This window comes from Paramisgurnus dabryanus, chromosome 9, assembly GCF_030506205.2.
Source record: "Paramisgurnus dabryanus chromosome 9, PD_genome_1.1, whole genome shotgun sequence".
Lineage (NCBI taxonomy): Eukaryota > Metazoa > Chordata > Actinopteri > Cypriniformes > Cobitidae > Paramisgurnus > Paramisgurnus dabryanus.
This window is the reverse complement of record NC_133345.1, coordinates 15,237,463-15,263,359: the sequence shown is the minus strand read 5'-3', so window position 1 is coordinate 15,263,359 and position 25,897 is coordinate 15,237,463. Positions and strand designations below refer to the sequence as shown.

Below are 25,897 nucleotides of genomic sequence, written 5' to 3'. Positions count from 1 at the left end.
TCTAAAAAGCCTAAAAAGAGATCAATAAAGTTTAAACAAGAGGGGAAAGTTTTTCTTCCGGTAATGGGGGTCGTTAGATGGAGGCTGACAAACCTTTTTTATTTTATTTTTTATGTGAACTGAAATCAGTTCTTGATTGTTTTTTTTTTCTACATATGCATTCAGTTTGGTATTCTGATATGTATGCATATAGACTCCAGATCTCCAGACCGTCATCAACCCCTGTTTTGCTTTTTCATATTTTTTTTGCCATGAAGGACACTTTGCGCTTCTTATTTTTACCTTTTGTTGTTTTGCCAAAGTCAGCAAATTTTTGTCATTTTCGTCATTGTCATCTCATGTCTTCCGCTTGCTGTGTTATGACTTTACATGAGAATCTATAGACATTATTGCTATATTAAAGACATGTTATTCCAAGTGCCTGCATGCTGGACATGTATGGGCTTTACCCTTTATCACCCTCCCTTTTTATGCGCTTAAACACGAACTTCTACTTGGAAATGAACTTCTACTCAGCATGGCCTTTATACATTGCTTTCATTTCTTAACCACTTTTTGGAATACGGACTAAAAACGTGACAGGAGCATTATATCATCGTCCTCCTCATGAAAAGTTTGACCCATACAGTGTTCATTCAGTTCATGCATTGTTGAGAGGCAACTGGAAGCAATGTTTCAGAGAAAGATCGTGGACCTGGTTTCTAAAAGGAGTGCTTCCCTGGGACTTAAACAGTGTTGTTGCTAAAAGCGGTTTGTGTATTTAATGTCACACTTTTGCATTTTGATAACTCTGGAATTAAACTATATTTTGTGCATCATCTAAGGACAGTTGAAAGTAGAAATGTAGCCACATGTTGATACTTATGAGGAAGGGTGATATTCACAGTCTTAAACATTTGAGAAGGCTTTGGGAAGTTTGCATACAGCTGGATTTTTTATTATTATTCAGAGCTTTTTTGCAGCATGTGCTTGCAGTGAAATAAGCAAGTTTGCCAGAAGTAGTTCCTGTTCTAGCCTATTTACTGTATTTTAAAACCAAAGTGTTAAACTAGAATTCAACATGAAAAATTATGCATTTAAAAAAAAGAAACATCTTAAGATCCGACCTATTTGGAATGAGTTGCACTAAATGTAGCTTGTAGCAAATAATATATCAGACAATGAAATCTATCTAGAACGCTAATTTAAATGAAACCCATCATGGCTTTGCTATAAACTAAAGGATATAATATTATTTAGATATATATATATATTGTCAAGCAGGACTCGATTCTTCCTTTCTTTTGATAAATTCATTATTTACAAAGCAATAATACGGTAATCAATATTAAAATGTCTGGACATTGTTTTATAGTCAGGGATTGATACCCTGCTTGTATAAGGATATACCGTTCATCAATATCTTTTTTAAACTATGTTAATTAAAACTTTTTTTCATATATATTTTGCTGTGCAAAATTATTTCATTTACTAACCATATGTGATGTTCATATGTGCTTAATTTCATTTCATACAATTATATGACATGCAATAAAATGCAACTTGGGCCTTTTAAAGTCTTCTCTGGATGTGGTTTGTTTTTTTTTTGTTTTTTTTTACTCTGTGATAATTCTCATGCTCTCTGCATGCATTGCGCATTTTTTGCTGTCTCAAAAATAGACTTGCATAAGAAACAGTCAATATAGATTTGATGGAACAAGAAGCAAAGCATTAAAGTTATTATATAGTTGTTTGGCTCAAATAAAGGCAACACTGATGCCAGAGAACTTTTTTTTTTCAATAAGATACCACAACATATTATATCTCTAATATATCTTAAATATCTTCTTGGAAAGACTACAGTATAACCAAAAACAGCACATGGTGTTTGATAGAGCTACAATAATGCATTTTATGGCAGACCGTTCTTGAAAAAGTTCAAAGTTCAGTTGTATGTCATAGCGATGGACTTCGCTTTATGTCCCGAGTGTAGATACAGCTTCGTAACCTTGTCCCCTTACTTGTTTCAGCGATGTCTGACTCATTACAAAAATTATGGAATATTACGAGATTACAGTTGTGCGGACCGTGTGCGCTGAAGCACAGATGTGGGCCTGTTCTTGTAAAAGTGTGAGGTGTAAAGAAATCGTCCCTCTCCAGAACAGCTGCTAGTTTGATACTGCACAACATCATAAGTCTTTAAATGTAAATGGTTGTTGTGCAGTATAAAAGTTATAAAAGAACCTGTGCATGTCTGTGCCCGTGAGTACATACAGTAAGTATATACTACTGCAATGGCAGAAAAAGAATGATACTAAAAATAACTGATAAAACACAACATAATTAAAATGCAAATAATAATCATACACTGAGACACTGAGCAAAATTAAGCTACTTTCATAAAATTCATAAGCCACGCATTCATTAGCTTTTGCTTTTGTTTTCACTGAATGTAGAAAACTTCCATTCAGTTTGTCATTAATCATTTTATATATCACCGGGTTTATGCAGATTAGCATTTGAGTGATTTTTGTTATCTTTTTTGCAATAAGACATATTTTGGTAGTTTTGTTAGGTTGCCACTTGGGTCCAGGGTCGCAAACCAGAATACACAGTATTCACCTGCAATTTTTATACACAGTTTTTACACTGTTTGTCCATGAAAAGTGACCAGCTCCGTTGTCCACCTCTCCTTTAACTAAGAACAGGACGTGACAACAGAAAGCATATAGCTGCAAAGTTGAAATGATTTTCCTCATGATTAATCTTTTACAAAAGGAGCCGGCTTCTGCCATGTAAAAACGATAAATTAAGGATCTGTATTGCTGCAGCTGTGCCCACACTAGAATTTTAGCATACTTTTGATAAAGTGCAATTTTTAATACATTTTTATTTCAATCTTGTGCTCATGCATAGAGGATGCTGCTCAATTTAACTACTTTAAGTGGACTTTTTAAAATGTGTCCACTGATGAATCATTAAGAAATTAAATTTCAATTAGTAATCATGTAGACATTTACTAATTATGTTTTAAAATATTATTACATTTTACATACCAGTGCAATGCAATTATTATTATATTATTATTTTGAGATCATTTATTTTAACCTCCTAAGACCTCACATTTTTTGTTTTGTTTTTTTGCACCATAAGTAAAGAAAAATAATTGGTTATTATATTTATTGGTTCTTCCTAACCCCAAATAGCTGGAAGAAATCAAAAAAACAAAGACAAACCAAAGCCAGGTCTTAGGAGGTTAGAGATATAACCTGTTTTGTTGTAATGATAATATTTATATATCATAATTTAGAATCTGTTCAGTGAATCTAAATGTGCAGTCATGTAACATATAAAATACAGTACATAGTTTTGTGCGAATCAGGCATTTGCGATGACGACTTGCACTATGCATATGTATAAAAGAATGTACTTATATGTATGTACATATTATGTATGTTGTAAAAGTGTGTGTGATGCACAGAGGATGTGTGGAGGTCAGCGAGCAAGCCGTAGAAACACTCTCACAGTCATTAGAGAGATCTGTGGCCTCAGGGGAGACTGTGTTCATTTCCTGTACCCGTCCCTTAAGTCAAACACACACACACGGACGCACCTCCTATAGTTATGCAGCATAATGCAGACTTATTAGTATAGTATTGTGGACAGATACTGTAGATAGACAATACAAGACAAGACAGACATTGAGATGGATCCTGTAAATGTGACCGAAGATTTTGAAACTGTGTGTCAGAGTTTGGGGGTTTTCCAGTGATGTACGAATGCAAAAATGATTGAGATCATTCTTCATGTAAGGCAAAGAGAAAGAATTAACATGATTAGATAATCTATCTTAAGTTATCATTTTATTTAGTATTTCACCAGATTGTTAAAAATTAAAAGACCATCATCAAAAACAAGATTTTGTGATCTAGTACAATTTAAGAATAATTTAAATACACAAAGTAGAAATAAAACATTTGTTTAGATTTTTTAGATGCAGAAACATAAATAATAAACTTTCACTCTAACCAAATCTAGTGTATGTAATATGATATGCATTATGTTAAGTTAAATCAGTGTCTATCATGTTGACTTTTATCATGATCTCAATAATATCCTCTCTTAATTTTATATCCTTTAAGATTCAGACAATTAATTTTGTCCACTGTACTGGACGTTAAGTTTTTTCTGATATCTTTAGTGTTATGCATGTCATTCTGTTACATGCCAACAAGACAATCTTATTGTTCCTGAAAGTGGACATTTTATGTCATAAAATTAAACATTTTAAAATTTTTATTCCAATGTGTTTGTTACCACCACAACAATTCATTTTTAAAGTCTCAGGAGAATAAGTTTGCAAAGGTTCCCCAATCAAGTCAACTGTCTTGGTTATTAATATAAAAAGTATGAAAGTAATGTTTTACAATAAGTGTTTTAATCTTGGTTTGCCACTACTTATTGCTTCATGAAAAAAATATGGAGAAAGTCCCACATTAATAAAAATAATAATTATAATTGTACTTCTCCAATAGACAGAATTAAACATTTTCAATTTATACTTAATTGATAATTTGTGATTTTGATAATTATCTTTAACAATTAATTATTTCTATTTCCGAGTGAATTCAAACTTGTGAATTGTACCGGTCTCAGCGTGGTGAAAATAAAACTGAATTTAGTTCTGTTTATTTTGCTGAATCAGACAGCAGCTGTGGCCTGTACAGATGGTACTTGCATCCCTCTTGATAAACGCACGTTTGGGTTGAATTATCGTGACTGACTTTAGGCCCCTAAAACATTATTCCATCAAACAAACAATCATTGCTTTCTTTGCTTTACTGTCACTAAAACTGACTTATGTGCCAGTTATTTTAACACTGCCAATTTCTTCTGCTCCTGCAGAGATTTATTCATTATATTTTCCTGTTGTTTTGAAAGAGGCTATATGGACTGCTTTTATCCGTGAAAATGTACCAATCTTGCATGTTTTGTTTATTTTGTGGGTGAACTTAATTATTCATTATTATATGTTTTTTATTGTTTGGTTTCTTATTTTTCATGGTATTTGTATGGCTTTAATAACCTACGAGAGAAGGATCAATAGGAAACTTTGTTAAAGAGAGAATCAGGAGTCTGCTAACAACCACAAGCTGGAACTCGGCTTGCCCAAACCGCTACAGAACTAAACCCTGCACACTATAGGCTGATAGCTCCAACATTTAATATATCTAAAATATTTTCTAAAAATATTTCCAAGACATTGTATTTCTGTGGTAAATTTCTAAATTGTGTTTTGATGTCTTTTTCTGACATGACAAAATCCAAAAATATACATAGAAAGAATATAATGTGAGACTGAGTAATGTAGTGGGGAGCAGATGTGTACTGCATTGACATGAACAGAGTGTGATTTTATGAATTACCTAATGCACTATAGACATAGTAACTCATAGTAAAATGTGAATAAATAGCAATAATTCATATTAGCTCTTTCTCTCACTTGTTCAGGTCATCCAGAAAGTTTCTCCATCTGTGACTGTAAGGTGACTGTGAGCTCCCTGATCCTGACTTTAAGGAGTGAGGTAAAACAATCTCCTCTCTTATGTACAACAAACAACACAGGACAGTATCCACAATAAAATTGAGGGGGACACGTAATGATCAGAAATGCCCCCCCCCCCCCACACACACACTTTTTAAAGTTTTTATACATATAGCCCTGAATGTTTCAGTCCCCCAATGTGCAATGTGTGGTTACGGCCTTGTAACTTCACGCATGAATTAACACAGACAGGAAACCTCGTCAAATTAATCATAATGAGTACATAATTACCTGCCCACACTTGCTATGACATTTACTGTAATTAACTCCTCCTAACCAACATGTATTAAAATTGATTTGCATGTAAAAGAACATCAGTATTAAAATGTATAATTGCACTCTATACCTTTTGTTGATAAATATGGTACTAGATAAAGGTTTAGACTTAGGTAAACTTGTGTGGGTCTACATGACCTTTCATTAACAACCTCTTGGGTCAGGTTTACATGAGCTCGGCACTGTAAGGGATTAAGGTGTTTTCAGTGTTTTTATGTTTTCTTTGCTAAGGGCATTTAGTCACCATTGTTTTTTTCCTCAATACAAAACAGCCATGTGTTATTTCTTTAATTCACTGTTTCTTTTAAAGTGAGACAAAAGAAATAGTAAGATATTTTTTTACAGTACAGATTGTGTGCATGTGTGTGTGTGTATGCACATGAGGTTGTCTATGCAGCATATCCTGTTTTCTCTTTCACTCGGTCAATAAAAATGATATAAACGATTTCAATAAAAATGAAATAAAGCCCAATCCCAAGCACCTGTGCCTGCAAACTGTTTGTTACTGGTGCACTAAAATGCTGCAAACAATTAAAACGACCTACAACTAACTACGCTCGTTTGTTACACGAACATCTTTTAAAAATTTTTTAAAAGTATAAATGTCTTTTATCATTGTCATAGCATTTACACTTTCCAGGCCAATAATAAGCAGAAATATTTCAAAAAGTAAATTCACATTCCATAATGGCACTAAACCTTTATACAATCAACAAAAAATAGGCATGTTGCGATTGTATCTTATCGTTTATCCAATGACGGTTCACCTTTAAAATTTCCTTTCGTGTCTAATCAATCGTCCCTTTAGCTTGATCCCTCTCTTATGCTAATGTGCATAACAAGGATGAGATGTTAATGTCATGTTGCCCTTCCCATAATGCCCTGTGTTCCCATACCTATTGTCTTTAAGTAGAGCACCGGATCGGGGCTGGCCAGGCTCCAGGCTCACTTAACTCGGCTAGGGAAAAATGAGAAGGAGCTGTCGGAGATGACAAGGACAAATCAGCTCTCAATGAAGTGCTTTAAGTGCCGTTGTTTCCACCAGCTGCCCTTTAGAAGCGGCTGAGGACTTGCACTGTTATCCTCTGTGACGCTCCTGGCCAATGAGGCGTTACCTGCTCGTGACACTACGACTATATCCAAAAGCGCAAGTCAGTCAGTGACTTAACAAAGAGCACTGGTGTATGTAGGCACCTTCAAGGCAACGTTACATTAAAAATTAAAAACAAGTTTGACTGAAATGCATATTTATTTGAAGTGCATATATTTTATAACTACAATGACTTTTCTCAGTAGAAATGGAATTATAAAATGACATTACTTTAGCCACTCCATCAGACACAGATTTATTCTTTCCACACACAAGCTTGTGGATATTCATGTCATTCTTAGTAGATAAATGTTATGAAAGCACTGGATATGTTTTGGTACCAACGTCTTAAATGTGAGATTTTGGCTTCTTTCTCCCATGAGATGTTTTTTAATTTCTGTGTACCGGCTAAGAATTAAAAGTAGAATGAAGTTATTTTTAATTTAAAATGTGCTGAGTTAAACAGACACACACTGATGTGTGCGTGTTTGTTGACGAAAATGTGTCCCATGGGTTGCCTGGATATCTCCTTCGCACGTGCTGATAGTTCAGATACCAGTGGGGGGACAGAAAGGACACAGAAACTGCTGATGTTGAAAAAAGCTGAAGTTTTCTCTGAGCGCGTGACCACAGAAACACACCCTTGCTTGTGTCGGCCTGAGGCAGGGTGAGGTAACGCATGGCTGGCAGTTGAGAGTTTTCACGCTCTGGACCGGTCAGACATGCTGATGAAGTGTTGTTTGGTAACGATGGCCACCCATCACACCCACCATACTTCTGCATTTCTCTGACAACTCTACCTCAAAAAAACAAAAAACACTCCAGCGTAACGGCTTTCATAACTCCTGCGGCTCAGACACTTTGGTGCTAAACATATAAAGTCATCTTGGACCTCAATCTCAAATATGTTATTATTGATTAAGGATACTTGTTTTAGGAATATAGTGATTGCTCAAATGCTCATTTGACAATGAAGAAAGTACTTCCGTATAATGAGAAATTTGCAATTATAACACTGCACCATTATGCACACCATTAAGTTTCTCCATTATATGCCATTTACTTCTGACTTACATAAAGTAGATGTTTTGCCAATGATTATTTATTTTATTTTTAGGAACCCTTAATATCATGACATCAGCTATATAGAGATGAATAGTGAATCTGTGCAGGTAGAGTATATTAGATCACATCTGTCAGATGAATGTCTTTGGCTGATATATTGCATCTCACTGTTGCAATGTTTAAAAATGTGTCTCAAAATCCCTGTGTTTTGTTCCATTCTGTTGCGCTCAATTTAGATGTTATTGAATCCAAGAACACGTCCTGTATGTGAATCCTCTCGAAAGTGTTTCTGCCCCGGATTGAGAGTCACTCGACTGTTGTCCTTTAACCATTTAGAGTTCAAAGACAAGGTGTGTTGGACTATATGCCACCATGACAAATGAAATAGTTTGATGTGGAAAGACGTGTGAAGAGGTGATGCAATCATTGTGTTTTTATGATCGATCATTGCTGTCATATCTGAGTGCTCAGACAATTCTGAATGAATTGATATTAATGAACTAAAGTGATGAATTCAAGTTCACTGTATTTGATTCAGCAGGGCAGGTCGACCGAGACTTGCTGTGTCCACCCAATCTTCCAGCCATCTGCTTTAGGCAAAGGAAACTGATGTAGATGGAGGCTGGCGGTGTATATTTAGACATGCAGGCAGCAGACACAGTATTCGGGCATTCGATAAAACATGAATAGGACATATTCAGCATGTTCAAGTTCTTTGATAATTTCTTCTCAGTAAAGGCAATGGTCAGCATTAATGCTCAAATTTAGCAACGTTGGAACTGTATGTGTGCTAGCGTTCTTGCAGAATATTAGTTTTAATTTTGTGCCTGCTGAAATCATTTTTTTGCTTTTAAAATTTCCAGCAATTATAGTCTGTGTGAGTGCACGCATGCGTGTGTGTGTGTGTGTGTGTGTTCTGTTGCACAACTTTATTTTTCCGAAGGTAACTGGCTTCAAGAGAGTAAGTGTAAAATGACTGTTTTAGGAGACAGCATATCATGTTATCTTTAGCACTATGTAATGGAAAGCATAATTTTAAGTTACAGAGATAATTTTATCATTTAACTTATTTGGTTTACATTTCACATATTACAAACCTCAAAACAATGCTCCCTCCCAATATAATTAAAATGTGTAAATTCAGTCAACGATAATTGGTATTAATTTATCATTATTATTGATTATAAATTAGTTATTGATGGCAATATTTTTACTGTTCATAAAATGTGACCATTGTAATCTGGTTAGGGACCTCAGCGGATTTTTCATGTGTGTGTATGTGTGGTTCAGATGTATATATGGTTTTATGTAGCTCTTACTCAGACACCTAGTGCAGGGGTTTTCAAACTGTGGGACACAACTTACTAGTGATTCACCCTGGGCATAATGTGGTTGTGCAGTCACCTAGTTGTTGCAGAAAGTTAAACAAAATAGTCAAATTAATAATGACAACTGTTCATTGGTTCATATATTATTGTCCTTTAATGCACTGGTTCCCAAACTTTTTCAGCGTGCGGCCCCCCTTGTAAACGATGCATTCCTTCGCGGCCCCCCAAAGAAAATTTGTGACAAAAACTGTTTTAAAACTCTAAAATTATACAAAAAAGTAGTGCTTTTGGTTAGTAGCCTTATTTTTTAGGTTTAATTACACAGAATTCATGATAAATTAATGTATTTCATAAAATGTCATAAAACTGGGGCCCCCCTGGCACCATCTCGCGGCCCCCAGTTTGAAAACCACTGCTTTAATGGATGCACAAGTGGAGCGCAGATGAAGCTTGTGTTCATAGTGGCTATGGCTGTTTATCTATTGCAAATACTAAATACTTCTTAAAACAAAATAAATACAAATTGTGTTGAAATTAACTACTAATACTTCTTAACCGTTAACAAAACCTAATCATACTTTGAACAATTTTTTTACAGTATTATCTTATTCTACAAATGAACAATACTGTTTTACTATAATTATCATTCAAAAACTTGGCAGGATTAGAATTATGAATGTAAAATTATATATCAAATAGGACAAAAAATATTTGTGTTGCCTTATCTAAGTGTTTAAATATATACAATGTTCCCCTTTATACTTTGAACACCTGCCCCTCCAAATGGGCATTTGTTTGCTGTGTGCTGATCAGCTAAATTTAGATAGATGTATTTAAAGAGAGTTCCATTTATATTTCCCACAGCATTGTCAGTGGTGGGCTCTTATTCCCCCCCCTCACCTCCATCTTTTGCTTGTTATTATTCAGTGTGTCTATTTTAACTAGCTGTTCTTAAAAGTGCTTATTTAATGATAGCAGCTAGCGTAGTGTTTGGTGTCGTTCTGACCGGTACTTTCAAAACCACATTTTGTAATTTGGGTGATTATTGGGCTCCTTTTTTTTTTGTTTGTTAAAGTGATGACAAGCTGAAATGTGAGTTCAGTATTGAGGAACCTAGAAGCGATCTTCCTGCAGGGTAAGGTAGCACAATAAGAGGGATATAGCCATGAACTTTCAGCAGTGGGTTAGACAGCCACTTTGTGGAGTGCGTTACAGAACTGCGGTCAACCACCTTTTAGAGTTTCATTTCATGATCGGAATTTGGAATCTGGATAGATTATTTGAGGAAAAAAAATGCTCTGAATGTTTTTTTATTTATAATAGTATGAATTTTCATGACATTTCCTATTGTTTGTTATTATTGTTTGCAAATAAAAACATTCATCTCATTATGATGTCATCATTTAAACATTTCTATGATTTTTTTAAATTATTAGTTATATTAGACAATTATTATTGGCAATTGATTATGTGTTACCAACATTTTACAAATCAGTCACTAATTATAATTTGCTCATGGACTTTGAGGCTTCACTTCAGTTTTTGGTCCCCTGCAACAAAAACACAACGAATTCACATTAACAACTTTTATTCAGTTATGCAACTACATGTTGTGCCATTACATTTAATCTAGTGGAGTACAGAAGTAAAGAATGTATTCACAAATGTGATGTATTCGCCTTTCAAAAAGTTTATAATGTGCTTACGAAAGAAAATATTGTGACTTGGTTGTGTCCAGTATAAAAAAACTATATAGTGCAGAACATATATACAGTAATACCAGTATATAAATTCTTTACATTTTAAAATCAGTTTAATTAAATTATCATTTGTCATACTGGTTATTTTGTAAAAGATTTTGTAATGTATTCATAAAGTATGTTCTGTTTTATAATGTACAGTTTTTGGGAATGCACTACAGTAAAATAACATGGCTAGGCCATTTATTGAAATACACTATTAAAGTTCATCAAAGTATTTCAAGAAGAGGTATTTTAAAAGAAAGATATTTTTTTTAAGAGAACTTTATTGAAAGGTTTTGATCCACTTCAATTGTTGACTAGTGTTGTTAAATACCATGAACAGTATGCATTGCTTTCTTTTATTCACATGCTATACGATACATAGCCTCTTCACTGCAAACATCACTTAAAGAATGAAAATATTGATTGCGTGATTGATCTCGATGTAACATATATAAACAGCTTGGGTACAAATGGTTTGAAAATGCTTTGAAATGGTTTGACTTTCTGTAAAAAGTGTAATTTAAAAAACGTTTATGGTTAAAAGCTGAGGAAACCTGCATTACATTGGAAATTAATTCATTCATTCTGACACATCTTGTTTGCATCATTAATATGTTAATCTAATATGTAAAACACAATTTGTGAAATGATAACTAAGGAGAGCTTACAGGAGTGAGTTATTATTGTATTTTGCACCATATGGTCTACGTAATGAGGAAGACAGGTGGGGAGAGAGAGAGAGAGAAATACACATCCATATGTATGCTGCAAACAAACAACCCCGAGCTGTAGAAACAGCATACGTCTGATGGTAGTACGGAGAGCTGTCAGGCCTCATAAATGGCTTTCATCTACTGTCTTAGGCTTAAGTGCACCTTACTTACAGCCCACATTTAATGTTTCCAGCACAAACATATCTATTTTTCATAACTACCAACAGGTAATGGGCCCTCAAATCAAAGTCTATCTAATGCGGCATAATGCCTAGGATTAATATCTGGTGTTTTAAAGAAACATTTACTGGATTAGTTACTATGCGTAATAAAGCTGTTACATCTCATATGATTCATAAGATCATTTATAAACAGCAGTATTAATATACAAAGGAACCCTTAAAAGTGACTATAAGACTTTTCGCTGTGCATTTGGCAGGCGCATTTTTCTAAATGACTTGCTGTGCATTACAATGTATACATTTTTAATCATCCCGTGTGATTCCTGGGTTTAAACCCATGACCCTATGTGCTGCAACACAATGCTTGACCACTATACAAAAGCACAAGTATTACAAAACACTACACCAGTAATAGTTGCACAATACTTAGTATTTCATTCAAATTGTTGAGCCTCAATGCTTTTCAATAAAACCTGAAACTTAACAAAAGACTGTAATACAAAGAAAGGTTATGGTGTAAAAGTGCACACGAAGCATTCATATCTCACAGTAAATCACTTCTGCCATCTAATCTGCAAAATAATCCCACATCAACCATGTAAGTAGGTAGCGATTCAATTGGTTTAAAGATTCTCAAGTCCTTATATTAAACATTTTTCTTGAACTATATGTAAGTGATGCCTCTCCAAGGAATCATCCTGAATTCATGAGTTGTGGTTATTGTTTATCCTTGTTTTCCATGCCCCAACTATGAAAAAAGACCAAAGAATTGGGTGGTTGGAGTCAGTGTGTCTGCCTCAAGTTTTTAGGCCAGACATAACCAGTGTTTACAAGGCTCAGTGGCTCTTTACTGTTAAATGATCGGTATGTGTATGTGGTGTACTGTATGTGTTGTGAGGATGAAGAGAGAATAAATGATGTATCTATCTCTCATTCCATAGTAATGTTTCACCAGCCAAAATAATGCCCTTACCATGTTTAATTATAGGCTTGCTTTGATGTCACCCTTCTAAAAAAGCCATTACTTGTGGGATCCAGTTATAAAGACCCATCAGAAGTTATTCCCCTCCGGCAGGACAGGGTTTATGTTTGTAAAGTGAGCTATAGACTCCTTCACTCCATACTTTTAATGGCTTGTTCTCTGTATATCTCGGTTAGTTTCAGTCTAAAGTCATGAAACCGGTGTAATTTCTGATACTGCTCTGGTATTTGATGGGTTTCATTTGCTTGTTCTGGGTTGTAAAGAGAAATTAAAACTCACTTCATGACAGTATGCCGTGTTGAGCAATGGGTGTATTTTTTTCTCAAACCAAAACTTTCCAGCAAACTGTGGATGATAACGTGTATTAATATTTGCAAAAATTACTATTATACTATATATATAACTAAGTTTTTAACTTACAGAGGGAAAAATAATGTCAAACACACGGCCGAATACGGCCCACAAAGTTGTCCAATCCGGCCCGCATGATGATATATACAGTATTTTTAAATATTAAAAACATACTTTAAAAATCCTTTCAGGTGGGACGCTGCAGTTGTTGTGTATAGTTTAAATAGGAGACATGCGGAAAGCAACAAAACATAGTAAAATAATAAAATTTAGTTTTTAAAGAGCCACATGTTTTTCTAGTTTTCTTGCTAATGAATTTGTAGTTTGTTTAGTTAATATTAACACAATTATCACCACACTAAGGTTAAAAAAAAGTTATCCAGTCCTTACATGGTGACAAGTTTGACACTCCTGCCCTACATGCTAATTGTGTAAATTTGCCCACTTACAAATAAATGAATAGTCTATATATTTTTATGGTAGGTTTATATTAAAGACAGAATATCAACCGACACCAAACAAAATAAAAATAAAAACACCTTTTATAAAACAATAAATTGATTTAAATTTCAGTCAGTGAAATACTGAAGGCATTTGATCCCCTACCAACCAAAAAGAATTCTGGCTCCCCTTCTTGTTGATAAGGAGACAACTGTTGGTGCAATATTCTGGAAATGGAAAAAAAAAGTACAAAATAACCATCATTCACCCTTGGTCTGGAGCTCATGGGGTATGGATGATCATTAGAAATGCTAGGGGTCAGCTCTACAGCCATTCAGGAGGATCTTGTTAATGAGCTCTAGGCAGTTGTGACCACAGTCACCAAGCAAACCACTGGTAACACACTACACCACAATGAATAGAAATCTTGCTCAAGAAGGCACATTTACAGACCCGCCTGAAGCTGCTATGGGTACATGAGACCAAAATTGAGCTCTTTAACATCAACACGACTGGCAGTGTTTGGAAGGAGAGAAATGCTGTCGAGCACACAGGTAGTAACATTATGCTTTGGGGCTGTTTCTCAGTTAATGATGCAGGACAACTTTAACAAATTGAGGGGTACTTTCAAATGTTGGACGAGAACTTCCTTTACTCAGGCAGAATAAATGCTTAAGAGTTGCTTAAGAAGAATAACTTTGGAGTTTTGGAGTGGCTTATCCAGTCTCCATCATTCCAAATTCCCAAGTTATCTCATCAATTAAGAGAAAACGCTTCCCTGCCAATGATGAGTTTTTATGACGATCCATATTTCCACTATCATCCACTAGATGGTGTTCTTACCCAACGTATAAAACACTGAAGCATCCACTGATCCAAAAACAGTAAAAACCTCTGTGTATGTTTTGATCATTGCTCTGAATCTGATCTCTAACGAAAGTCCTTAACATAAATACAATTATCTAAGCTTTTTAAAGAAACTTACCCATATTTGAGAGGTAAATAAAGAGACCAAATGAAGATAAGGTAAAAGTTTTTGTTTGTTTGTTTGAAAGCAGATGGTCTGTTTTTTTCATTTGATATATTTTATGTTTATATATTTAAAGAAGAACATTTTCTGGAAGGAATTTTGATAACTTTTATGATAATCTTTTTAAAAACTCTGGCATGGAAAGAGTTAATCCTATAGGAAATCTGTGAAGGGAGCCAAGAAACCTTAAGGATTTAGAAAGGATCTGTAACCAAATTGTTCATCGGCCCCATTCACTGTCGTAGTATTCTCTTTTCTTACTATGGAAGTGAATGGGGCTCATGATGAGTTTGGATACTAACATTCTTCAAAATATCTTCCTTGGTGTTCATCAGAACAAAGAAATTTATCCAGGTTTGTAACAACAAGAGAAGGGAGTAAATGATGACATAATTGTCATTTTTTGGGTAAACTTTCTCTGTAAGGTGCAATCACACTGGACTTTTGTTTCAATGACTTACATTTATACCCATGCAAATGCATCTGACTGGAAACACAAGCTGATGTGAAAGGTTTTGCATTTTGCTGCATCAAAATTTTTACATTTGGTCAATTTTGACCTGACAAATCACATCACAGGCCAGCATGTGACCAGTAGATATGTCAAAGTGTGACATAACACAATCCTTTTTTTTCCAACAATAATAAAAACAAAAACATCTGAATGCTTAGTTGTGTAATAATGGCATTATAATAGTAATTTGTTACATTGATATAGTGCTTGACTGCAATACTTTACATATTAAACATACATGTGGCCAGCAGCCATATCACCCTGTAGCCCAAGACAGATTGCCCACTGAAGCTAAGCAGGGCTGAGCCTGGTCAGTACTTGGATGGGAGACCACCTGGGAAAAACCAGGTTGCTGCTGGTAGAGGTGTTAGTGAGACCAGCAGGGGGTGCTCACCCTGTGGTCTGTGTCGGTCCTAACACCCCAGTATAGTGACGGGGACACTATACTGTCAACAAGCACCGTCTTTCGGATGAGACGTTAAACCGAGGTCCTGACTCTCTGTGGTCATTAAAAATCCCAGGATGTCCTTCGAAAAAGAGTAGGGGTGTGCCCCGGCATCCTGGCCAAACTTGCCCATTGGCCTAATAATCATCCCTCATACTAATTGGCTATATCACTCTGTCTCCTCTCCACTAGTAAGCTGGTGTGTGGTGGGCGTTCTGGCGCAATATGGCTGCCGTCGCATCGCACGTAGAAGTTTTCCTTACTCAAACATGTTCTGAGGGCAGAAAGAATGTGATTGGTTCACAAAAACGACCAATCAAAATGCTTGTTACTGGTTTAAGCCCTCGGCGGAGCCTCCAAGGCAGCTTCTGCAGTGAAGCAGTTCGAGCTCACCGTTGGTCAGATGAGTAGCGCAGATATGGTAAGATAGGAACGAGACTGTTTCTGAATTCGGCTTGAAAAGTTTCGAGCATTAAAGTGACGCGTTTTCACGTGTCCGTTACATGACTTTCTTTTTCGTGCCAGTTTCACATATTAGTTATTCCATTGTTTTTCCTATTTTCTTACCATTGTCGCTTGGGATTGGGGTTAGAACAACTTTGTTACATAAAATGACATCCTCACCCTAACCCAACTCTAACCCCAACTCCAAGCAAGAACAATTTAAATTTCTGACAAATAAACGTATAAACAATGCCATTCTAACCCAAACCCAACTTTATCCTCGCGTGAAAACAGTATTAAAATGTGCCAAAAACCACAAATCTAACCCCAATCCCAAGCGACAATGGTTTGAAAAAAGGAAAAAAAATTGAATAACTAATATGTGAAACTGGCACGAAAAAGAAAGTCGTGCCACGGACACGTGAAAACGCGTCACTTAAATGCTTGAAACTTTTCAAGCCGAATTCAGAAACAGTCTCGTTCCTATCTTACCATATCTGCGCTACTCATCTGACCAACGGTGAGCTCGAACTGCTTCACTGCAGAAGCTGCCTTGGAGGCTCCACCGAGGGCTTAAACCAGTAACAAGCATTTTGATTGGTCGTTTTTGTGAACCAATCACATTCTTTCTGCCCTCAGAACATGTTTGAGTAAGGAAAACGCAACCTTAAACCAGCTTAGCCAAGGTGGCCAAGCTTCCAGCCTGGTCAAGTTGCCAGCTTAAGCATCTAAACCAGGCTGGAAGACCAGTTAAAACCAGCAAACCAGCTTCGGTTTGTTTTAGCTGGATGTTTCAGTAGGGTAGTACCTCATAGGTACTAAATGGTAAATATTGGGACCTTTGTAAAGGGTACCGTCACAGTGACAGGTTTTGTATGTTTTCTTCCGAGAGTGTAGAAATGACTCAAGCCCAGGGGCCCCCGCTACCTTAAGTCCTGCCAGTGTGCGGTTGTTGCCAAACTGATAAAGATCATGCTTATGTTTATTTTTTTCTATTTGGATGGGGTTTTTTTTCAGTTGCAGTGCATTGAGGTCTGTCAACCACAGTATGTTAGAAAGTCATTCAGCAAATGTTTTATGTTTATGGTTTAAATTGTAAAGCAGCTCATTTTAAGATGTTTTGTGATATTTGTATATTATAATTAGAACATTTAGCTTTCAGATGACATAATTTAGCTTGGCATGTTGACCAAGTCTGGTTACATGCATTCCCCGTACAAGGGCTGTTTCAAACTGTAGACGTTTACATGTATAAGGCAATTGCCATAAAATAAAATATAAAACTTATATACATACTTATAGACTAAAATATTATAATGTCATTTATCTAAAGTCTCACTTGATACTTGTGTTTGCTATGCATTTATATTTTGTACTTATTGGGGTATCACATCATGTGCTAAGCAACATGTTAACCCCAAACTTAATTGTAATAAACTGTGAGCGTTAGTCAAGTCTCTTGTACACTTCATGTGAGAAGATCTATTTTTGTGGTAGTGTTAGTGTTGTGTCTCTATATGGATGTATTTGTGTATTACTATTTCACCACACAGCTCCGTCTTTCATAACAGTTAACAACTAGCTAGAGACTAAATACAATGTTTCTCTCATTTTATTATATTTTTTTCATGTACTCAGTGTACTGCTAAGTAAGGATTCTTTGACAAGTCCCCTGCAGGAACACTATGCATCCAATACGTAGTTGAACTCATTATTAGCTCACTTTTCTGGCACAGTTGTCTCTTAAGAAGTGTCTTCTGCTCGTCTTTGACAGTCTGTCTCTCCCCACCTCAGCTATTCTATGAAAACTTTGCATCAGCCTCACAGTCCACATTCACAGATGCTCTTGTGCAGGTAAGCACAGACTCGCACCGCAGTGTACCGCACTTACAGCTGTAAAACTTTGGCTAATGTTTACAAATCCATTCTAATTCCAGCCAAGTCACCACACACAGGCACAGAGAAAGGTTTGTCTAAGAGGAAAGTGGATATTAAAATATTTATACTGATATGAAAACAATTGTCTACATTTTAAAATATGTCTGCAGAAGTATATTGAAACATACCTGTGTCTATGATTTGTGTAGTCCTGCAGCAGGAGGCAATATTCCTAACCCATCTGACAATGTGTTGCAATAAATGGTTCCCAAATGTACTCTCTACCTGAATATCACTTCTGTTTTACAAACACAAAGAGAGCATTCTAATGAAACGAATTAAGATTATATTCCTTTAAAACAAGCTAATATGTTATGCATACAGATATATACATTTGCATATCCATAGAGTTTAATAATTAAAATTAAAAGAGAAAAGGGAAGATGATGTTACTCTCACAAGCAATTCGAAAAGTTTCACATTAATATGAGTTTTTTATTTATTTATTTGCATTCTTTCTTGTTTAAACCTTACCATGAACAAACAGAAGCCTCTTCATATTTGTCAACATTCAGATCAGGGTAATTACTCTGATGTTTGCCAGTTTGATTTATTTTTTAGTTTAATTTAAGTTTATTTTCATAGTGCCTTTTACAGTTTCGCATTTTTGCAAAGCACCTTAAAATATTAAAATATATATTTATTTTCAGATAATGATGTTACTAACTGTGAAAATAACACATGCTGCATATGAATGCTAAATATTTAGTCTGCATATGAAATGTGTGGATCACCCTTTCCGTTTGTTTATTTAAAACACCTATTACCTTACTGATATCACGGTTCATTCTTGAAGTGAATGTTTGCATGTATGGTGATTAGATTTACTGTATTGGATTGACATATCATTATTGCCTTTTCTGAATGGATGTCAAAAACGCTGAGGCTTCAAAATGAGTTCAATGTACTCTGCACATTGGTGAGAAAACGGGTGATTTATTTTATGAAGAATTTTGTTTAACATATTTACTATTAAACATGAATTTAAGAGTAAGATATTTTCTGAAATGACAATAAAGTAAATGTTGTTTTATAAAAGAAACAATGGATAATTTTGTTTTATTTTTTGTATTATTTATATTTATAATATTATTATAAAATAATATTTATAATATTTGCTTGATAATACCTAAAACGTAATACAGTGTTATGAACTCCTAATTAAAATCCATCAGGAAGGGAAGAACACGAAAAACCAAAACACATTACTAAAGATTTATTAATAAGGCAATACGTATCAAACAAAAACAACAAGTAAAAATAAAGTCTTTAAATAACAATAATTAAAAACATTACTCCTAATAATAATAATAATAATTAAAACTAATAAAACACCTGCAACCTCAACCAAAAGAACTAATCAACGTACAAATAAAGACAACATATAGAGATGCCAAACACAAAGAAGCTTTTTTGCTGTTGTGTCCTCTTCTCTCCCATGCTTCACGTCTGCGTCCTTGATATAGCTGCACAAACAGCGAACCCAATTTGAAACAGGTGCAAAGTGGCGGACCTACAATCAGACTCAAAAGAGTGAAAGTGGCAAAGACATTACACAACACAGAGAACCCAACACACAAGGGCCGTAACACTTCCCCAACAAAAAGAAGAACCTAGTCTCATACAAAATGAGACCGGTTTTGGGTGAAGCAAACAAGAGAGAACAAATTAATAAAAAATAATAAACCTATTCCAGTGAAAGGGCGTCTGCCACAACATCAGATCCTCTCTTATGACAGATCTCCAAAATATAATGTTGGGCCATCAGTGCCCAACACATCAAATGTTTTGTTGTGATTATACATTTTAATTAAAAAAGCCAATGGATTATGGTCCGTGATAGGTGTGATGGTACAACCAACGTACATGTAGAAATGCTGCAAAGCATTTAACAAAGCCAGAGTCTCATTTTCTATTGTAGAATAATTCATTTGTTGACAATTAAAAAAGCTGGGACACTACAGTGAAGAGATTTTTGCACATAAAAATGCATTTTAACATTCATCAGTCCAGTTAAAACCTTTGGACTACACAATTTTTTAGAGGAGCGACCACAGTCGAAAAGTTTTTACAACGTTCAAACCTAAAAATCGTCTCAGCTCTCGACGTGTAGTAGGCACAGGATATGCAATAATAGCATAAACTTTTGCTTCAATAGGACGTACTTCGCCGGTACCAACCTTTATCCCCAAGGTACGTAACTAAAGCCTTTGTAAACTCACACTTCACCAGGTTTAATGTTAAGAAGGCGGTAACTAATCGACCAAACATCTAATAAAAAAAGGTGGTCAGACCAGGTAGCAGAATAGATAATCACATCATCCAAATAAACATTAAAGTTTGGAAGGTCACCCAACACAGTGGACATTAACCGCTAAAAGGTGGCAGGTGCGTAAGCCATCCGTCATATTGGAGAAAGAAATCGTGAATCACAAACGTGGAAATTTTTGAGGCATGTTTAGTTAAAGGCACCTGCCAGTAACCTTTTAAAAGATCTAATTTCGTAATGTACTGAGCAGTGGCAAGATTGTCAATTCCAGCCTTTTATATGTGATAAGGGGAACACATCTGGAACTGTAACAGCATTTACTTTGTGGAAATCAGTGCAAAAATGGACCCGTCTGCCTTAGGCACTAAGATAGACGCTGAACTCCGAGTACTATTTCTCTTTTTTTTGCAAAGCCATTCATTCAGATACTCCACATCTCATGATTCCCTTTTACTTGCTGGACAGTGATACGTTTGCTGTTTTATTGGAGGAGCATCATCCACGTCAATGTCATGCTGGATGACAGCAGTACCTAAGGGAACGTCATTAAACAGGTTTGGGAAACTTTCTAGCAAATTAATCACATCTTGTCGCGGGTCACTAGACAAATACGACAGTTGAGATGGTAGTACCTCTCATTTTTTAGATTGTTTTAAAATAACCACTATTCAACAGCTTTCTAGACGTGTTTAACCAATCATCTTCTTCACTCTTGTGTATGAGTATTGGACAACATAGAAACTAGGTTTGCCTTTTGAACAGTCTGGAACTCATGTCCTCAACATATTCACGTGACACAACTGCGTCTATTTTCTGCATTCTGGAGTATGGATTATATAATCTGATAATCTGTATCACTCAATTTTCTTTTAATTACATATGGACTGGCAATTCGTGAGCCAAAGCAGAACCAGGCACAGAAAGCTACACTAACACTTTCTCTCCTGCTGTAAATTTGCGTGCTACAGCTCGCTTGTCAAAGCAGCTCTTCATTTTCATCTGTGACAGAGAGAGAGCTTCTTTTGCCACAGCACAAGCATTTTGTATTTCTCATATGGATTGTTACAGAAAAAAATCATCTTTCAGTACCTTTAATGGATTGTGTACATTGTGTCCAAAGACCAATTCAGATGGGCTAAAACCCAGTGATTCTTGTTGCGCTTCACGGAAAGCAAATAAAACCAACAGAACCCCGTCATCCCATTCGTTTGTCAATCTTTTCAAAGGGCAGATTTCAAAGTTTGATGCTAATGCTCTAAAGCACCCTGTGATTCAGCTTTTTGAGCATTTTTTTAAACTTTAGACAAATCAATCGAGACTTAATCCTTTTAAACAGTTTTTGGCTATCCAAAAATAGTAAAAAAAATTGTCAAAGCTTTCATGATAGCTCTAGCAATTATTTTCCGCAATGGGACTGCTTCCATAAACCGTGTAGCAGTACAAATTATTGTTAAAAGACATTGCGAACCAGATTTTTGTGTGGAAGTGGGCCGACGCAGTCAACAAGAAAGTGCTCAAATGGTTCACCCACAACCGGAATAGGACGAAGAGGACCAGGTGGCACAATTTAATTGGGTTTCCCCACAATTTGACAAGTATGGCAAGTTTTACAATGTCGGGATATATCAGATTTTAAACTGGGCCAGAAGAAATATTTCAGATTATATATTTTAGTCACACCAAGGTGCCCAGACCTACACTTGGAAGACTTTCAGCATCAGGTTGTGGATCAATAATTGGGGTATTAGTAACGTACATAACTGGCATTACTTCACTACCAGCAATATCTTTTCCCATTATAAAATCGACACCCTGCACAGGAAGAGAGGGACGGATTGCGACATTAAAACATCCAGAGACCAAATCAAACAATACCCAAACACGATGAAGGGAAACAGGTACAAAACCCATTTCTATTCTCTGCATAACTGTACTAGTGTCACACACCGATTCGGCACCAAAGGGCAGAGAATTGGACAATATAAAAGTTTGCGATCCCCCTGTGTCACGCAAAATTTTTATAGGCTTCTGATTCTCAACACGACCAGTCAAGGAAACATGACGTCAAACACAAAAGGTAGAAAGCACTCATCAGGAACTACTGAACTCACAGGCTGCTGAGGCACAACCAAAACTGAACCACGAGGTTGATTCCGCGAAGAATCCATGCGCTTTTGTTTTCATTTTAAAACTCGACATTCAGTTATCACATGTCCCATTTCATGGCAATAGGCACACTCTTTACAAACGTTTGGGCCAAATGATTATCACAAACCTATTCTAGGTTTGTTTTGATTATCACAAGGGGGCTTTTTACACCTGGCCACCTGATGCGTTTTCTCTGATAGGATAGCTATCCGATGAAAAAAAAGACCAGGTGTAAATCCCCTCCAAAACGTTTTCGAGACAGTTTAAATCTGATCGTTCAAGCTTTTGACTTTTATGGAGCAATGACAGTGGGTATAAATGCTTTCTAGAACCAATTAAAGAGTCCATTGACAAACTCAAATAATATTAAACAAAGAAATAAAACTTTGAGAGAGAGTTTTGTGAATCCGTTTTGTATATTTTTCATATCTGTTTTGCCAAGACACATGTTGATCTGAACCATAACTTCTTGTTGTGATGCACCTTACAGCATTGTTTCTGCATCTTGTTCACACAGAATGCTTTCCCTGCATGTTACGGCAATGTTTCTAGGTCCTCTTTCCGGAAGCGATCTCAGAACATTTACAGAACATTACATCAGTAACCAAAACGTTTGTGGACCCCATTTACTTGCATAGTGTTCTTTTTTCCTACTATGGAAGCAAATGAGGTCCATGAACGGTTTGGTTACAAACATTTCTCAAAAAATCTTCCTTTGTGTTCATCAGAACAAATGAATGTATGCAGGTTTGTAACAACATGAGGATGAGTAAATGATGACAGAATTTTTTATTTTTGGGTGAACTGTCCCTTTAAGGAGCCAAAACTGTTGAATTAAACTTGCTGAATGGTATTTCTATAACTTTGGCTTTCTGTCTTACAAACAAAATACAAGGTTAAACATTACGCAAAGAAAATAACCAAATACTGAACTTAATAATAATACTAGTAAACTAACTAACAAACAAACAAAAAAACAGTAAAGCTTCAGGATGGCAGTTTAAATACAGTGATAAAGGTCTGTGTTTCATGTCCCTGACAGTATGCACTTGTGTTCATCGACACTGTCTGTGACTTCTGCTGGTATTTCCTGCAACTTCAATGTGACGGTCAATGTGTTGTAAGTGTTAATAACAGTTATTGCTGAAAGTGCTTGTGTAAGTGTCACTGCTGTTACATATGTGTGGTCAAGGACATCTCTTCTGGTCTATTTGTTACATTTTTATATTCACACTTTCCATTATTTACACAAATATACACTCTCTGTATAACGTTCATTCTCTCATCAAATGCATTAAAACCCTCAAATATTTAAAAAGAAAAATAAAGTTAAATGGATATTTGAGTTAGGGTTCTTTGGGGCGGTTTCCCGGACAGGGATTAGACTAGTCCTAGACTTAAACACTTTTAAGAGCCCTCCAAAATGAAAATAACTTGCACTGACATATCTTAAAATACATCAGTGCCCTTTGTTTTACCTCAAAATGCACACAGGTAATGTTTTTAGTAAGGCATGTTTGTTAAAACTAGTTATATTTCCTAATTAAACTAAGGCCTAGTCCTGGATTAAGCTAATCCTGGTATGGGAAACCGCCCCATAGACTTTTAACACTAAAATAAAGACATTCTTAAAAGTGCTGTAAAATTAATATATATCTGAGCCGGATCTTGCCGGAATCGGATCCGGAACCTCTCAGGTTTTGACTGTCTGTTCCGGTACCTATTTGTGCTGATCCGCCACCTCACATGGTATAAAAACAACAAATTCACAATGTACTATATATATATATATATATATATATATATAGTATATATAATGTACTATATTATATATATATATATATATATATATATATATATATATATATATATATATATATATATATATATATATATATATATATATATATATATATATATTATGCACATTTTTAAGGACATTTTATGTAATATATAAATTTATATTTTTCTTAAGTGGGATGCGGATATGAAAAGCACTGTGTAATTACGTCATCTATTCGCCTCTGCTGACAAAACTAGTCTAAAACTTCAAAACTTCAGGTGTCATGAGCAATTCTGTCCCCCCTGGCAATTCTGCCCTCCTAGGACCCCGACTGGTACCTAGCAATAATGCCTGGTCAAAATTTGTCATTGCGATATCTCGTCTGTGTTAGCGGCCTAGCAAGCTAATTATGTTGTACAAAATAGAAGCATACATTTTTTTTTTATAAAAGTTAACAAATCATAATATAATACACTAATTTTCATGTTGCAGACACATCAGTAGATTTGTATCATCATCTGCTTTACAAAAACAATACTTTTATTTTTGTAAATTATTAACATACCTTACGAAATTTATTTTTTTATAGTAAAAGTAGGGTAACACTTTATTTTGATAGTCCACTTTAGACATTTTACTAACTATAAGTAACTTTGCAACTACTTATCAACTACCAATCTTTAGAGAATTAGTAGACTGTCTGCTTAATATCTACTAACACTTTATTGTGATGATATCTCAACAGACATTCAACTGTCTATAAGTATCTTTGCAGGTGCATGTCAACTTATTCCACTAACCCAAACCTCTTCCCTAACCCCAACCCTTACAGTCTACTAATACTCTAATGATAGTTAGTTGACGTATAGATGCAAATTGTTGAAATTTAGTTGACATGAAGTTGCATAGTTATTTATAGTTAGTAGAATGTCTTAAGTGGACTATCAAAATAAAGTGTAACCAAAAGGAGTAATCATGGCTTATAAATAATAATTTTAATATGTGATTCAACTATGTATTAATCATGTTTTCTATAAGTATTTACCACAAAAACATGGTTCATTTAAAGGGGCAATCAGTAGAATCTACCCCCATCTAGTGGTGGAATTGTATTTTGCATTCAAACGAACAGTGCTCTCTAGCTCCTCCCCTTTCCAAATGCGTGTTTCAACTACGGTAGCCGTTATGTAATCACTGATCTCCTTGTCCGTTGCAGCTGGTTCACGTGTTCTGAATGAAAACGCGTTGTAGAAACGCGTTGGTAGGCAAGTGCTTTTTGTCCCTCTCTGCTATTATAGTTTATCAATACGGCGGAACGATATGGATGCCTCCTTGGACTTACCCGTTCAATGTAAGTAAAGAGAAGAAATTCTAAGCTTACAAAGAAAAGTCAGATCACTGGCAGAGGTCATTTGACACCAACAAGGACATATTTATGAATAAAGACATTGATTTTGATTAATAAAACACTTAAAATCCTACTTATTGCCCCTTTAAGGGTAAGACAACTAGTTATTGTGAACTGGGAAGTAGCCTATATACCTGTTGGTAGATGAATTGAACTGAGTT

General features: G+C 35.4%; 1 protein-coding gene across 1 annotated transcript in view; it reads left to right on the top strand.

Moving 5' to 3' along the window:
* Positions 1-25,897, top strand: part of mafa (MAF bZIP transcription factor a) — a 146,167-nt gene that overhangs the window by 1,600 nt on the left and 118,670 nt on the right. Inside the window, exon 2 of the mRNA XM_065270004.2 lies at positions 5,491-5,564. Coding sequence (XP_065126076.2) covers positions 5,491-5,518 — 28 coding nt within the window. The 3' untranslated portion in view covers positions 5,519-5,564. The remainder of the gene's footprint in view (positions 1-5,490; positions 5,565-25,897) is intronic.